This window comes from Carassius auratus, chromosome 44, assembly GCF_003368295.1.
Source record: "Carassius auratus strain Wakin chromosome 44, ASM336829v1, whole genome shotgun sequence".
Taxonomy (NCBI): Eukaryota; Metazoa; Chordata; class Actinopteri; order Cypriniformes; family Cyprinidae; genus Carassius; species Carassius auratus.
The window spans coordinates 6,117,051-6,134,540 of NC_039286.1; the positions used below are offsets into that span (position 1 = coordinate 6,117,051).

At 35.9% G+C, this 17,490-nt stretch overlaps 1 protein-coding gene across 1 annotated transcript; it reads left to right on the forward strand.

The window, feature by feature from the left end:
- LOC113062271 (juxtaposed with another zinc finger protein 1-like) lies at positions 1-17,424 on the forward strand. Its single transcript, XM_026232005.1, has 5 exons — positions 1-507; positions 12,016-12,088; positions 12,925-13,121; positions 14,182-14,351; positions 14,679-17,424. Exons 1-5 carry the CDS (start codon positions 90-92, stop codon positions 14,823-14,825), a joined length of 1,005 nt encoding a protein of 334 aa, XP_026087790.1. The 5' UTR covers positions 1-89; the 3' UTR covers positions 14,826-17,424.
- The last annotated feature ends 66 nt before the right edge of the window (positions 17,425-17,490 follow it).

The following is a 17,490-nucleotide window of genomic DNA, read 5'->3' on the forward strand; positions in this document are numbered from 1 at the left end:
AATTTTTTACAAAAGTGCTGGGTTTATGAACACTTGAAAGAGTCACACAGCCAGTAGTTGTGTAAATGACACAGTTTACATAATACATAATGCAACATAATACAGTTGCTTATGTGGCCTTCTCAGTCAAGCATTCCTCGTCTTTCTCCGCTCAGGTGAACAGCAGCATATTTGTTTCGCCAGCCCCTCCTCCTCTTCCTCCTGCTCCTCCGTCATGCTGCTTTGGCCCCCATCCCCCTTCCATTGGCTGCCAGCCGTCTAAACAGCTCCAGCTGCAATCACCACCGCCGCTGCTGCTGCAACGAGCTGCCGGCTATTTGATCACCCCCATCCCGCACAGCCTCTACATTCGCCGGTCTGCAAGCACACGGACCTCTGCCAACACATCCATTATGACGGGCGTCGCGGCTGCCTCCTTCTTCTCCAACGTTTGCCGGTTTGGCGGTTGCGGGCTGCATTTTGAGTCTTTGGGCGAGCTCATCGTTCACATCGAAGATAACCACATCGGTGAGTGGCGCCCCGGTTTCGGCCTGCTGTCCCGCTAAGCAGCCGCTGTCAAGCGGCGAGAAGACGCATCTGTGCGCCGCGCATTTGGCTGGTTTCTATATAGTGACGCGCTAATTCACTTGCACGAACTGGCATGATTTAAATGATAAAAATCATTAGCTTTAACTCGGTTTAATAAAGAATCTATAGATAGTCATAAGCAGGTTTCAGCGACGGGTGCATGGGTTCGTTCACGGTTACAGACGCTGCTCTGTTTAGATCTAGACTAGGCCTGTATGTACTTGTGGCAAACCATATTAACATGTATTGCTTGAAGTAACTAATACCTAATTTTGTTGTTAGCAGCATTAGTAGTTTTATGTTAAGAAATAAAAGTTATCCAATATAGTGACTAACATGAATAATAATATTTTTTTAGTTTGACTATATTACATTTTATATTATAGTTCATGGTATTGCAGTATAATGTACTAGAAGTACGTATTCAAATAGAGAATGTTTATTCGTGACATAATAGCACATAGTTACTTATATTGGTTCTGGGTTCTAGTATTAATTGAATAGACTATTACATATTTATTAAACACTGTATTCTTGTAGAATAGTTGTAAGTAGACATGAAATATAAACCAGCAAAAAATGAAGAGTTTGGTTCCAAAACGCGATAAATGGCATGTAAAAAAAAAAAAATTAGTTCCTGCTAAAATAAGTATTGTATCTGGTTTTTATTGAAAAGTCAACTTTTTATTTTACACAAAATTGCATATTCGCAGAGTTATTAGGTCATGTTTTCTCCCTTTTTCCCAAACCGCCATAAACGCCAGTCTCCCTTTTTTGCATAATGCGATTTATACGCTCAACCAATCACAGTGCACCATTCCACCCACTTTAGACAGTTATGGCAGTGCTTTGAATACACCCGGCATCCTAGTTTTCCACATCTACTTTGTACATTGTGATCAACAAACAAGAGCTGCAGAAAAATCGATTGTGATTGTCATATGCATCTCGTCAGTATGCCGATTCTGTGATTAATAGTACCAGTAAAATGCATTTAATACACAGAGCCGTAGATCACTAACAAGCTAGGCTATATCGTGTTCATTAGATGAATCGCATTCGATTATGTACGTGATATTGCGTAGCTTGTCAGTGTTTTTATTAATGCCATTTATGTGTTTGTTAATACAACACATAACACTAGTCAACTAAAAGACTGTAACATGGCAAAGATGAATGCACTTTTGGAAGTTGAATGTAAGGGAAATGTCGCTGGAATTTCTGTTGTCTAATGTGATGTTGTTCATGTTCTTGTTCAAGATGAAATTTTATTTTATTGCTGTAATTAATTTATAGCATTAACAAGATGACCCGTTGAATTCATTTTGGAAGCGATGACTGATGAATGTATTTTTAGTCCAGTGCCTGTACATAAGATAAGTATTGACCAAGTTCAAGGGCTTTCATACGTGGTTCAAATTACTATGTTGCGTATTTTCATCAGGTCCAATATGAAAAATAACTTTCATATTGATTCAATGGATTTATTGCATTTTTGAGAAAATAATTATACAATTTTTTAATAAGTTTTTGAAAATCAAAACCTGCATTAACATTTTTAATGTTATTATAACCTAAAGATGCTATGTGAAAGTTTGAAACAGACATTTTTTACTCAAATTAATCAAAATGGATTTATTGTGTTTTGGTCCAAACTCTTCAAATGTAGAGCTCCAGACCACGACCAAATGGTTGCATTTTGCAACCATTTTTAACAAAAGCATAACGAAACCATGCTACTTGTTTGAGCTGCAAAGCGTAGACCATTTATCAGCTTTGATCAATAATTGAGCGCTGCACAAGCAGCCTTGTCTGAGCTCAGAACAGGTTAACTCGGGAACATGTGTGTTGTGAGATCTAGTGAAAAGCGTTTGAGTTCTGCACAGCACTGACAGAAAACCAGAAGTAGTTATGCTAACTATAACCATGGTGTTGTGGTAGAAATAGTCAAATGCTATTAATTAATTTAAGAGTTTGTACAACATTTTGAGAAATTCAAGACTTTTCAGTGATTTTCAAGTATTACACACACCTATTTCTAGCACTTTAAAACAAAAGAATTTATGGAAAAAACAAAATACACTTATGTAAAATGTAAAAAACAGACTATAACCTATATATATCACTATAACCAGTAGATGACAGCAGAGGAGCACATTGGATTATTAGTCATTTATTTCTACTTTTTGGTTTATATTTTGAAATGATAAAATAACTATTATAAAATATAAAATCATCAAGAAATCTTATTTATCAGAGATTTGCACTTTGTTGTGTATGAAGTAAGAATAGTCACAAAGTGCCTTAAAAAACAAACTTTCCTTCATTTTGTGACTGAATCACACAAAAAGAGACTTCTTTTATAATCAATGAAGTTGTCAGTCAGTGCAGTATAATACTATAGAAGAAAAATGGTACATTTAATAAGAGTACAATATATACATTTTCTATATACAAATTTAATTTTGCACTTTATTGTTAATAAAGTAAATTTTATATGCTTCCCAACTCAAGCTTTACTCAAGTGCTTTACTATTAAATGTGTATAAATGTGAAATAAACAAGAAATTAATATGTAATATTATTAGTAATTGCACTTATTAATGCAAAACAATAGTAATTTTATTATTAAATTATCTTTATTTTTAATACTCCCATGCACCAACCCCTCAGTGCAACTAAATCAGTAGAACTTAGTGGCTGGTGCCACTGATCTCAAATGTCTGGAGCCCTGAAATGAAATGCATATGAATATTGAATATTTGAATATATGGAATTCAAATATTCTGCCATTTGTTAGCAGTAACGTAGATGTCATTATTTGGATGATTAGTCCAACTTTACTTACTTTACATTTTCAGAGAGCTGATTTTGTTCTTACTATATCTATAAGATCGTAAGGTTTCCAATTGTCAAGCGAGACAGAGATCTCTGATAAAGCATGTATGTTTTAATAACTTTATTTGAACATAATTTATAACTTTAACTGTACAATTTAACGTAATGTAATTATTGTGTGTCTACATTAATTAAAAGATCAGTGTTTGCGTTCATGTGTGTTTTTATCATTATTTATCTGTTTTATGAAAGATCTGCATTATAAACCATTATCTGTCTATAAGCAGCGCATGTGTATTTTTACAATTTCTTTTGCATTAATTATCAGATAAAAAAAATACTAAAACTAGACATGTATTAGTTGTATCATTTTACAGCCCTTTTGTTTTCATTTTAAAAAATATGTTTGATGCAAATGTAACTGGGTTAAATATTAAAATATGTTGTGAAAATAATGATGAAACAAACTGATGTTTATGCACAATTGAGAAGTGGACATATTTATGAAGATAAATCACAGCCCACGTCTCACAAGGTAAATATTTCATTTAATAAATAAAAAAACCATCAATGTAATACAAACGTTTTCGAGAAATATATATTTTTTTACATTTATATAATTGGTAAGGGAAAATTATGTAGCTATGAGTACACACCATGAGTTCAGCTTTCATTTTGTGAACATTAGGGAGTAACATTAGTATATTTCATTCATTCACTCACCAGACCCAAACATACGTTTCTAATGTACTGGCTCAGTTAACATTTATAGTATAGTAATAATAGCAATGTCGATCTTACTTGCATTTGAAATGATGTTATAAATCCTGTAAACACATAGAAGGTTCTCTGCACTGGTGTTTTTAGCACAAACGGAAATATCTATGCACACACTCGCAAGACCGGAAATCCAAGATGGCGAATATATGCAACTAGCCCATTGTCACAAGTCACAACTTGTTCCTACTGTATAACTGTCTTTTACAGGTTTCATACTGAAAGTTTTTTTTTTCAGAAAGAGATTACGTCAGCTGAACGCTCTGTAGGCTATATTGTTACAGTACAATCCATTAAACGCACTGTACTTCTGTCCCTCAAAGACTGTCAAAAATTTAATTAGGCTCTACCTAGGGCTGTGAAAGTCGCCATGAAAACCACTGTATACTGCCATCGGCGGTAGTGCACGTGACGTCATGCACTCTATTACTAGCATAATAAAAAGTTTTGTATACAAGTGTAATGCAAACTATTTTAATTAGGGTCTATACCAGACATTTGAACCCTGTGTCAGTACCTCACAAATAGGACAAGGCAGTTTACCATCATGGATTTGTCATGTCGTGCCACATCTAATGTAGCGTCACTGATTATAATGAGTTTTATAGCATTTTTAAATTAATCGCCTGCGTTATCGTGCTAATTTTGACACCAGTAATATATATAGTATTAATATTAATATTAATTCTATATAGGCCTATTTATATTTATATCAACACTGTGCCACCGGTGGTAGTTGTATGGTGTAAATGTAAAAATGGCTTGCCATATCTACCATAATTAGAGCTTTCTGTGGAAAGCCATTGTTTATTTGCTAGTGTTGTGTATTCAAGTCTGTCAAGACTGCAGGAAGGAATCTGTGTTCAGGTGTGTAACAGTTGCTTGAAGATTTCTATACAAAAACTTCCATTTTCAAATTAATCCCAAGTTAGGGAATCGCTATATGAAGTAGAATTAACTATTTAGATAGAACTGATGTAATTTTCTATAGAGCCTGTTTCTCGGTTCTGTTGCGGGGCAATTTTGTTTGGTTTAAGAGGTGTGCACTGTTAAAATTCTTAAACTGTAAAAATTCCAACCCTCTAGGATGGTTAACTTTAATTAAAGTGGTGCAGTGTTAAGGTTTAGTGATTCATTATACCTTTTTTAACCACCTTGAATTTAATTACTGATAAAGAAAATTAAGTTGAAACTTTGAAAACACAAAAAAATATATATAGATGCCTTAACATGATGATCAGATAAAAAACATTACAGTATTGTCTTTTTGCGAATGTAAGGCAAACCATCTGGGGGGTGACATAGAAAAATTGTTTCAGCATTCAGTGACCTTACGCTGATTGTTTTTATACTTAATATAATATTTGTACGCACTGTTGATCTGTAATGGAAATGCATGAATGTTTATAACTGATATGCAGTGTTTTGCTGTGCTGCTCATATCTATTTTCGATACTCTCCATTGTGATTGCAACTGTCACAATGGAAGGCATCTGTCAGAATGATATACACATGCACCCCAGTCTGTGTGTCTGTCAGTGTAGCATTATTAAAGATCAGCTTGCCTGATTTCCCCCAGGAGTCACAGATCTGACTATTAGGGTTAGGGGTTTGACCTCAGAGCTCTTGTTTTATTGAGCACAACAATGAAAGACCCCCTGGCCCCTAGTATCATTAATACTAATCAATAATAATCCTATTGAGTGCAGACCTCATGCAGTGGTTTGGTTTGACAGTTTGCCATGGAGATGATTGCTAAAATTCATAATGTAAATGGAAGATACTTGAGCTAGAACAAGTTTGTTTGGACGGTTTTCGATGAGAGATTAATGTTAAAACTTGACAGGGACAAGGTATATTTTAGACAGCTGGTATATAGAGCAGGATACAGACTCTGTCTGAATTACATCCCATGATTGTCTCCAACTCTTCCTCTCTTTCATTGTTTTAGGAAATTGTACACACATGTAACAAATGAAGTGTTGGTGATGGCAGGTCATTGTTTAGGGATTAGTTGTATATTAAAAGAAATGTATATTAAAAAAAAATGATGATGGCAATTGGCAAAATGCTTACAAACCAATATAAAACTAAGTTCTTTGAAAATACAGTGTATGGCCATGAATGACTTTTGAACTTAACTTAAGTGCATTCTCAAAAGCCCTGATGCTGTTTTTAGTTTTGTCTTGTCTTAAGAATAAAAGCCCCATTTAGACCGACTTTGGATAATATCAGAACCATACAAAGGCTAGACATTCATTTTCAGTGTGTTTTATTAGTATTATTAGATTAAATTGTATAGATTATTGTTATTGTGCCTTTATAAGTCTTTCTAAGCCATAACCAAATAAATATTATTGGTTTATTTTAACAGACTGATAATTGATTAGGTAAATAATATTTGAAACCCTCTTTTTTGTTGCAATTATAGTTAGTGTGTATCATGTGTTCACTACTGCACACCAGGATTGTGTTGACTGTGTGCCATAGTCATCATTAATCTGGATTGTTAAATATGTTGTGTCTGCTTGCAGACATTCACTAATATGCTTAATCCAGGTAAGCTGCCTGAGAGTTATATCATTTAAGTGATGTTAGATAAAAAGTCAGTTTTACACAATTGCTCTTACACATTTACTTCTTGAATATAGTGCGTTACTGCAATGTATCAAGCAATGTCAACTCAGATGTTAAGACGTCATGGTATATGGTCTGTCTGTTTCTTTGTTACACTAAGTTTATTCTTGCAATCCTTTTTTTTTTTTTTTTTGTAATGTTGTCACTTGCTCATCTTATTTGACGTCCACATGATGTCTTTGTGTTGCACCCCAATTCCTTTAATTTTTTTATTATCAAAGTGAAGCTACTTCACCTAAATGCAGATGGTGTATACGTAATTTAATTCATTAAGTTATCAAATAAATTGCAGACATTGTAAAATAATTAGATAAACTGCCTGATCCTGCTTGTCCAAGTTTTTCTTTAGATTGATCAGTTTATATCTGTGGGCTACAGTTGCAAGGCAGCCGCTTTTGACAATAGTGAATATAAAGTTACATGAACTTATGTAACATCGCCTCCTTGTGGTGAAATTGTGGTGTTCTCTTACCACATGACACGGTGGACTGGACAGACGCAGACTGTCATAAGATCCTAGCACATTAACATTGTGTAATCCAGTGGTACCAAGAAAGAGCTGTCATGTTGCCCTGTAAACTAGATCATATCTTGTGACATCTAATTAGTTTGAATTAAATATGAGAATCATTTGACAGGTATGACAGAGCTAGGTGTCAGAACTTAGTAAAAACACGGACGTTCGTCTTTATACTTTTAGGGTGTGATAGTGTGGAAAAAGAGATGCACGCAAACAAACACGAAAAGGAAAGTTCATTGGATATATCTGTTTATAGTTGCCTATGCCGAAAGGAATTTTGCATGATGTCATACCCTCCCGTGATAGTCGGTCCCCCGGGTATCGGACCTGTATTTAGGTCACATTAAGTTGCTGTTTAATGTTGTGGCAGTGGGCATTTGTTCAGACATGCCCGTTTTATTTCCTATCTATTGTATTTGCATGTCGTAGGTAACAAATGACATAATTTTAAACAACTGAAAGCCGTGTAACAACACTTTGTTGTTGTCTCTTGTCGTCTGCGTATTGAGTCACTGTGTAGGCATTTTCTGTAAAGCTGACAGCGTAAACACGGCAACAATGAAACTAAATTAAACTTTAGTGAAAGATCAAAAAGGGTTTTAGTAAAACACTGAAGTGATAAAATATCAGTCCGAGGTAAACAATACATCAGCGCTATGTGGAACTGTCTACAGATGTGTTTTTTGTTGTTGTTGTTCTCTCGCTAACCTAGCATACGATTTGGACCATTAAATGTTGCCATTTTATTAATTTAAACTTAAATATAAAACTATAATATATTCAGAGTGCTAGATACGTGAAACTTGATCGAGTTTCTTTCAGTGACCAGAAGACGTCAGGCTTGTTACACAAGTCGTTCAGGGAAGTGCTAGATGATTTTCTTTCTTTCTTTCTTTGATTTGAGATTAAACCTCAAGTATGGAAAGGCTTTGCAAATGTTCAAGTTTTATTCTTTTGAAGCCAAAATGGACTAGTATAGCTAATAATACAGTTTTCATTTATAAGTTTTGTTGCTATTAGTTGTTAATGAAAAACATATTCCTGTTGGCTGTTGTTGATTTGCTGAGTGATATTATGGTGAATATTTCACCTATATGTTGTTCTTACATTTTTTTTGGACATATAGCTGAAATTATAGTTGCAATACTAGTTTATGAAAGGTGACATCAAATTATAATTATAGAAGTTAATTCTTTTCAGCTCAGATAATCATATTGAGATGTTGAGATGATTATCTTAATTAATTGTATGTGTGTGTGTTTGTAAGAGAGCGTTGCATTAAATGACTCGTCAGGCCTTTTTATGAGGCAATTAGTGAGATCCAGTGGAAAAACCATTATACCAGCCCCCCCCCCCCCCCCAAACCCCAGTGCATGTTTGTCTGTATCTGCATAATTTGTGCATTTGTGTGTGTGAATCCTTGTTTTTGTTTCTCTTTTCATGTGTGTGCCCGTCCTTGCTTGTGTTCGTGTACATAAGGAAGTGTTTGGAGCGTTGTATCCTGCTGAGCTCTGAGAAGTGTAATTACAGCCTCGTTTAGAGTTCTCTCCATCGCCTCCTTCCAGCCTGTCTTCCCCCCCTCCCCCTTCCCTCCATCCGGAGACCTGCTGCTATCCAGCGCATTAAAACACTCCCCTGCTTTTTAATTAGCCGTCTGGAAAACAAACCCGGCATTCCTCCATGCCAGGCTCCTCTGACTTATGCACAAACTCACACTAAAAGGGACACACACATATTGCTGTCTGATGGTTTTTATCTTGTATTCCACCACATGGTGGCACCTTTGCTCTTCTGGTGGATTCAGAGTCCTCTAAAAAGTTTCCAACTATGCCAAAATGTTCTTACAGGCATGCAGTTCTGTATAATTTAGATCCACCTGATCCCAAATCAGTGTGTAGGATAGCAGTAAATAGCCCATTGAGGTTTGATAGGCAGAGGATTTAATGATACGGCTGTGAATAAAAGGTATGTTTATGGGAGAAAGTTCTTTTAATGTCCTCATAGAGGGCCCAGTATTATTAGCCCTACATAAAGATTTCATAGGGATTTAATTCTGGTCATAGCCCATTAAAATGCAATATTACTGCTACTGTTTGGGACAAGTGGTGCTTTCAACTCAAGTTCCTGTTGCTTTAAGGATGGTTGTTGGTTGTACTGAATTATGACGGACGTTATTGGAATTTATGATTTTGCTAAATGTGAAAATTAACTCTGGGGTGTTCAGTTTAAGAGGCACTGAATGTTAAGTGTGTGTGTGTGTGTGTGTGTGTTTCTTTCTGCTTGTATATTTCCTTGCTACTTTTCCTGTGGAAAGATCTTGTGTGCCTCCATTTTCTAGGTGAAAGGAAACCATAAAACTGGAAAACATTAACACTGCCCTCCCTTTACTGTTCTGCACCTGACACATGAAATTATACCTCACCTCTACACACATAATACTAGAATTAATTTGCTGAGATTTAGGCTCGGTTTCACAGACTTAAGTAGATTTAAGTAGTTTTTAGAAATATGCCTTAATATGCACAATAGTAATGTTTTTATATTGAGACAAAACAATGAATCTGACGCATTTTAAGATCATTTACTGCAAGTTTCTTTCAGTTATTGCATTTTAGTCTGGGACTACTCTTGAGCCTTGTCTATGAAACCTGTATGACTGACTTTCTTCTTTGGCACACAAAATAGTAAAGAACTGTTCTTTTTCACATAACAGTGAAAGGGAACCAAGGCTGCAAGTAAGATTTTGAAGTATATTCCCTAAACAAATCTATCACATGAGACTTTAAAAGGCTTGCAACATTGCAAAAAAGTTGTATGGGCTACTTTGTCATATATATATATATATATATATATATATATATATATATATTGTGGGTGGGGGGAGTGCATGTACAGTTCTCTCTCCACCTTCAATACCACGACTTAGGTGCCCTTGAGCAAGGCACTGAACCCCCAGCTGCTCCCCGGGCGCCGCAGCATAAATGGCTGCCCACTGCTCCGGGTGTGTGTTCACAGTGTGTGTGTGTGCACTTCGGATGGGTTAAATGCAGAGCACAAATTCTGAGTATGGGTCACCATACTTGGCTGAATGTCACGTCACTTTCACTATATATATACTATATATATATATATATATATATATATATATATATATATATATATATATATATATATATATATATATATATATATATAGTGAAAGTGACGTGACATTCAGCCAAGTATGGTGACCCATACTCAGAATTTGTGCTCTGCATTATATATATATTATTCAGATCTTGAAAACCCTGGGACCATTTTCACTTATGTATAAACATATTATTTTTATATTTTCTTTTCATTCTCTTTTTATGTTCCACAATAAAATGAAAGTCTTACTAGTCTGAAACTACATGTAGGTGAGTTAATGTATGATGGATGTTACTGTAGCTCTTTCAACTATAGAAATGCCCATGTTTGCCACAGAATAAAAATAAATAAAAAGGTAACTGCAAAGTTTTTCTCGCAATTCTGAGGTTAGCAGGTAAAATAGTTTGAAAACGCTTATAAACCATGAAGACCACCTCAGTGGACCACCTGAGATACACACAAGTGTTAGTGTGAGGGTGTGCATCCTCTTAATGCGTGCAGTCACCAGAGAGTGCTCTGATGATATTAAGGCAGCAGACACAGGTAGCACTCTAGACTGGTTTCCTTAAAAGACATCAAGGAAATGTAGCTACTCTGTGCTATTTTTATAATCCATTTTGGGATAGTAAGTCATGCTATCACAGATTGTGTGAAATGTGACAGTGCTAAAGATTTTAATTTGCATGTAAGATCTAGCAAGTTCTACAAAGCCTTAAGTGAGCGTGTAGACGTTTCTCCATGTTAAAAGAGAATAATGGTTAAGCGAACATGGTGGAATGCTTTTAATGGCATACAATGCAACCCATTTGAACGCAGAAAACCCTGGTTTTCTTTTTCTACTTTGTCCACATAGTCATTGATACCTATGTAAAATAATCATGCAGAATGTGCCAGCTTACCTCTCTCTCACACGCACACACATACACACACACACACGCTAAGCAGTGTGCTTTTCTCTCTTTGTGAGGTCTTCTGTGCACCATTTATGTTTTAATGAGCTCTAAGCAGCAATTAACATCCTACAACTCACCCCCACACACACACACACACACACACACACTCGCTCTCAAACACGTATAGTGTGGTAAACAATGTCTTTGTTAACTAACATATTTAAGTATGTGCATATTTGTACACACGAGACACATGCTGATCAATGTGATCATAAGGGACTCTTTGCCACATGAGGGCAGTCTCAGGCCAAGAATCAGATTACCGGACACACACACACACACACACACACACACAGGGTTTGAAGCTTTGCCTGGTGGCCTCAGGCTATGGAAGTTGCCTGCTGTCACAAGTAGAATGGAATAAGTGTGGTGGTGTGGTGGTTAGGTTGGTCCTGCAGGGTATAAGGGTACTTGTTTGACAAATGTACAGTAAGCACAAAACAATGTTTCAAGCTGCTGCTTTGTCTGTGAGCACCCACAGCATACACAGCTTTTGCTTGGACCTATGTGTGTATTGTACATCTTTAATGTCTGCTTTTTCTGCTGTGTGTTTTGCAGTCTAATGGGGTTGTGTTTTCTCTATTCCTCTATCAGACACAGATCCCAGAGTTTTGGAGAGGCAGGAGCTGCAGCAGCCCACATATGTTGCTCTGAGCTACATTAATAGGCAAGTCTATACTAAGCCTATACTAATTGCTTAATAAAAAATATGAATAAAAACAGTACCATTTAAAAGTTTTGGGTCTGTAAAATTGTTTAAAATTAATTGTATAAAGCAAGGATGCATACAATTGAGACAGCGAAGACATTTAGAATGTTACAAAAATAAATGAACTATCTATTCGTCAAATAATCAAGAACAAATTATTAGTTTCCACAAAAATATTAAGCAGCACAAATGTTTTCAGTATTATTAATGATAATAGAAATGTTTCTTAAGCATCTTTCAGGATCATGGGACACTAAAGACTGGAGTAATGGCTACTTCACACCATCACAGGAATAAATTCCATTTAAACATTGATTTTTAAAGTTGTAATAAAATGCTAAAATAATATTGTATTACTGTATTTTATTTATTTATTTATTAGAAATGCAGCCTTTGTGGGCATAAGAGACTTTCATAAATGCATCTTACCAACCGTAAACATTTGAACTGTAGAATATACTGTATATCTATACATTATATATACATAAACACACACACACTTTTACATATAAATTCTATTATAACCTTAAGCACATACATGCATACACGTATTCAAGAACTAAAATGCAATGGGAAATGTCTAACAACATATCTAACATCAAGAAAACCGCAACGTGAAATTACACACTTGGGAGGTCAGTACAGAAGGATGACAGTTGTATTTGACACATATTTTAGTTTTTTCCGTTTCGTGTAATCACTGTCATTCCAAGAACAATAGTCCTCAGGTGCATCATTACCTGCACATCAGTCTATTAACATGACCTTTTGTGTGCCGTTTGTTTTTTCTTTAGGTTCATGACTGAAGCAGCACGCAGAGAGCAAGAAACTCAGAAGAAGAAGGTCCAACCCAAAATTGCAATATCAGTCACTGGAGGTTTATCACGTAACAGCACGGCCACGCCTCCTCGGCATAGCAACGGCAGTCTAACCCCACCCGTCACCCCTCCCATCACGCCCTCATCCTCTTTCCGCAGCAGCACACCCACAGGTGAATGGAGTTTGTGTTTGATATTACAAGTTAGATTTATATACAAAAAACAATTATTTGAAATAAGTCTAACATATTAGGAGTGTTTATAATACTAATGGAATATTAAACGGCTGCTGATTTCTCATGTCTTCATTTGTTTTAATTAAATCTGAAATGTTCTGATTTATTAACCTCTAAATTATGGTTTGTTGCATTTGCTGTCAGAGAGTTACCCCCCCCACCCCCACCCCAAACCTAAAGCTGCACTAATTGAATTTGTGTCTGTCCTGAAAAGTTTCCATTGGTTTAAATCCACGCTTGGGTGACGTCCACACTTCCAGCTGCTCAGCCGCTTCATTTCCTGTTTGTTTTACACTGTTCTTGTCTTTTAATGAACAGTTAAATAAGCCTGTCATTATTTCAGTGTACGTTCTGTGTTCAGAAATATTCCAAAAGTCAGAAACATAAATAGCAGACTGCTGGTTAGTTTCAGTTGAAATTAAAGAGAGAAATTAAAGAGGTTTTCGAGGAAAACATTCCAGGATTTTTCTCCATATAATGGACTTCAGTGGTGGCCAAAGGGCTGAAGGTCCAAACTGCAGTTTCAGTGCAGCTTCGATGGGCTACATGATCCCAGCCAAGGAATAAGGGTCTTATCATTTTCTAAAAAAATTAAAATGGATATACTAACCATAAATGCTGGTCTTGCACTAGTTCTGCGATGCGCATCCACAAATTGACGACTTCTGCCCGCTGACCACCACTGAAGTCCATTATATAGAGAAAAATCTTGGAATGTTTTCCTTTAAAAACCTTAATTTCTTTGTGACTGAAGAAAGAAAGACATGAGCATCTTGGATGAAATGGGGATGATTAAATGATCAGGAAACTGAACTACTCCTTTAAGTCTAACCTGAACTGTGGCCAAAAAAAAAAGACTGTAGAAGAAACAGAGGATAATTGGAGCAAAGGGCACATTTGCTTTCTCAGTTCTCATTAGTTCTTTCATCAGCCAATATATGAAGCAAATAAGTGACTAATTAAAGAGTTTAACTTTATTGGTGTGCCTCACACTCAGGCAGTGAGTGTGATGAGGAGGAGGTGGAGTATGAAGACTCTGACAGTGACGAGTCCTGGACTACAGAAAGTGCCATCAGCTCAGAGTCCATCCTTAGCTCCATGTGTATGAATGGAGGCGATGAGAAACCCTTCGCATGCCCTGTTCCAGGATGCAAGAAAAGATACAAGGTACCGCACTCATAACTCAGTTAATTTACTTTTGAATTTACTAATTACATTTTAAGTATAACGTATTATTGTGGTATCAGATATTAAAAAATAAATGTATAATTTGTTATACACTTTATAATACTAATTAAGATAACATATTACTGTAGTATGATCTACAAAAAAAAAAAAAAATTGTGGTTGGTCACATTATATGTAATTAAGAAGGTCTCCTTCAAGGTCTGGAAAAATTGCAGTGGATTAGATCTAATGTTGTTGTTTTTGTATTTATTTATTTAAAAGTTCTTTAGACTTTCCTTCATTCCTGCTTTTCCTTCTAACTTCCAGAATGTGAATGGTATTAAGTACCATGCTAAAAACGGGCACAGGACGCAGATCCGTGTGAGAAAGCCCTTCAAGTGTCGCTGTGGGAAAAGCTATAAAACCTCTCAAGGCCTTAGACATCACACCATCAACTTCCACCCACCGCTGTGATACACACACCACCACTTTCAAGTTTACCTATTCATCCTTTCATTTCCATTTCTGGATCATATGTAAACTGGGATTCAAATGCTGAATTCATTTTTTAATACTTTTTTCTCTTTATTTGTGTGATTTTATATATACATGTAGATATATTTGTACATTTGCACATTCCATATAAATCATTTCTTTACCTCTTTTTAAGATATCCTTTATTTTTAATTTTTATTTAAGTGACCGTTACTGATAAATGAAACTTGCTGTGCTGAAGATTAGGACACCGCATAAACATTTGTTTCTGATTTTAAAGTCTGTTCAGAGAAAATGGTTTAAAATCAGAAAAGAAGAGTTAAGAGTTTCTATGTAATTTCTTTTTGTTCATCAAACCTACTTGAAGTGAAACCTACAGTAGGTATGTTGAAACATGTACATATAAAATTATATAAAGACACATTTATATATATTAGTAGCTAAGTTGTATTATCCAAACATTTTATTTTCCATGATATATTTTGCAGAACATTTATATTATGTTTTATACAAGACCTTTCTCATCTTTATGGACTCCTTTTTCTAAATGACATTTCATATTTTTATTTCATTTGTAGAGAAGTAGTCTTTTTCAAAGTAGCCTTTGAATCGGAAGGACATCGATCTCAGGTCACAAATTGCAGCTGCCAACTTTCAGACAAACCAACAAGGAAACAGGAAAAACTCACTTCCTCTCACTTCGTTCCAGAACATTCCACACTGAATATCAAAACGGATGACATTACGGAGTGTAAAGTTACCTTTCCTGATTTCTTTTGCATGCAGCTGGCATGCAGGCAGTACCTTCGGTGTGAAATTGAATTCTCTGCATGTGGCCTTCTCCAGACGACTGCAAGCGGTTACCGTACATGACGTAGACATGGTTTCTGTCTAGTTGCATTCAAGTTCTGAGCAATATTTTACATCATGATCCCGGAATGAATACGCAGTATTGTTGAAGCCAATAATTCTTGTATTTGAAATGCGCAGTGCAACGACAAAGAAAGGCAGATTTATTCTGTCCTGTTTTCCTGTTATGCCAGCAGTGCAGAAGTGCCAAGTTATTCTTCCCCAACTGAAACAGAGACATGGATGATCTGCCGAACACACAACGGGTCACATCTGGTTATCTGTTTGGTGCCTGTTAGCAGAGGAGCCTTAAAGAGGAACTACTCTAAACTACTCTTGTGTACTCAGACTTGCAGTATTTTTTGTCAGGTTTAGCTTGTATGATCTTTATCATGGTCGTTGCTGTTGTTTATTTTTGACACGTTTGGGATTGTCCTCGTGGTTGTGTTTGTGTAAACGTATTTGTTAGTCCTCTGCTTGCCTTGTATTGTAGGCTAAGGCTTTCTAGCATGACACGACCTCTTAGCTGCTCTGTTGTCTCTTGGCTCGTGGTTTTACGATTACAGTCTTTGTTGTCAAAAGTATTATACCATTACTTTATATTGTTACTGCTAGTATTACAGTTCGACAGTGCCAGATGCATAGCTATGCCTGAATATATTTTCTCAATTTTGATTCTTGAATGATTTTGCATTGGTCCTGTTCTTGGCCAAATAAAGCCTACCACAGTTTACAAAAGTCAATTGTCTTTAGCAAATGTTAAGAGCTTAAACCTTCGGTGCAAAAGAAGCTTTCCTACCCACTAGTCTGTTTTTCTTGGTTCGGGTTGGTCGAATGAAACAACATGGACCAAAAACGGCACTGCCGTATCTCCAGATATGAAGTGGGAAAAACAAGGTGCTGTTCAATGAGGGTGTCAGATCTCCATGGTTCTTTGAATTCTATGACACATGTATATAAACATTATAATACAGGATACTTTTTTTGTTAGTGGTGCTAAGATGGGACATGGAAATTAAATATGGACAAAATATACTTGCGTATTTGGACCAGGATCTGTATTTAAACACTAATTTCTTGGACTATTGCCATGACTTCTTTGGGAAAAAGAGGCTTGAAGTTGACTGAATGGATACTTAATATAATTTAGATGCCAAAAACTTGAGCTAGGGAATGAAGGAAGTATTGGATGCCTATCCATGAGTGACTCATTGTAGATGACTCACTGTCCTGTTATTTTCCAATTCATCCAGTGTCATGTTTGTTTCTATCTGTGTATTTTTGGAGGCTGTACCAGTAACCACATTTGTACCTCTCTTTGGCTACGGAGTCATTTGGTCTCAGCTTTGACACGCAAACTAGAACCTGTTAAACGTGATTTTATTGGAAAGGATCAGAGTGGATCCTTACACCTACAATGTAGTAATGTGACCAAGATGCATTTATTTTGAAGGGAGTTTGATATACTATATAGTGAATGTATCGTATTGCAAGTCTTTTGTAAAGTGCTTTTGAAATTATATTTTCGTACTGTATGTTTTTGTGGAAAATGTTTTGTGGAACCGAGGCAATTTGGATGTGAGTTGATGTATAATGTATGTGTGTGTGTGAGCGAATGAGAGACTCTTTTGAGATGTTTTTATCCTCAAGCTGCAATGCAAACTTTAGGATAATGGTACAAAAATAAAGAAAAGCAAACAAGTGTGCTGCCGGTTTCGGTTTTATTGTCCATAAAGAGTTGATGTACTGATTGTTGTGTAATGATTTGCTGATACAAGGACAAATGTTCAGTTTA

Bases quoted from the DNA above. Each gene is read 5' to 3' on its own strand.
- LOC113062271 (XM_026232005.1), top strand. From the start codon at position 90: ATGCAACATAATACAGTTGCTTATGTGGCCTTCTCAGTCAAGCATTCC. The intron at 13,122-14,181 runs GTGAATGGAGTT...CCTCACACTCAG, and splicing joins CCGCAGCAGCACACCCACAG to GCAGTGAGTGTGATGAGGAG. The intron at 14,352-14,678 runs GTACCGCACTCA...TCTAACTTCCAG, and splicing joins GATGCAAGAAAAGATACAAG to AATGTGAATGGTATTAAGTA.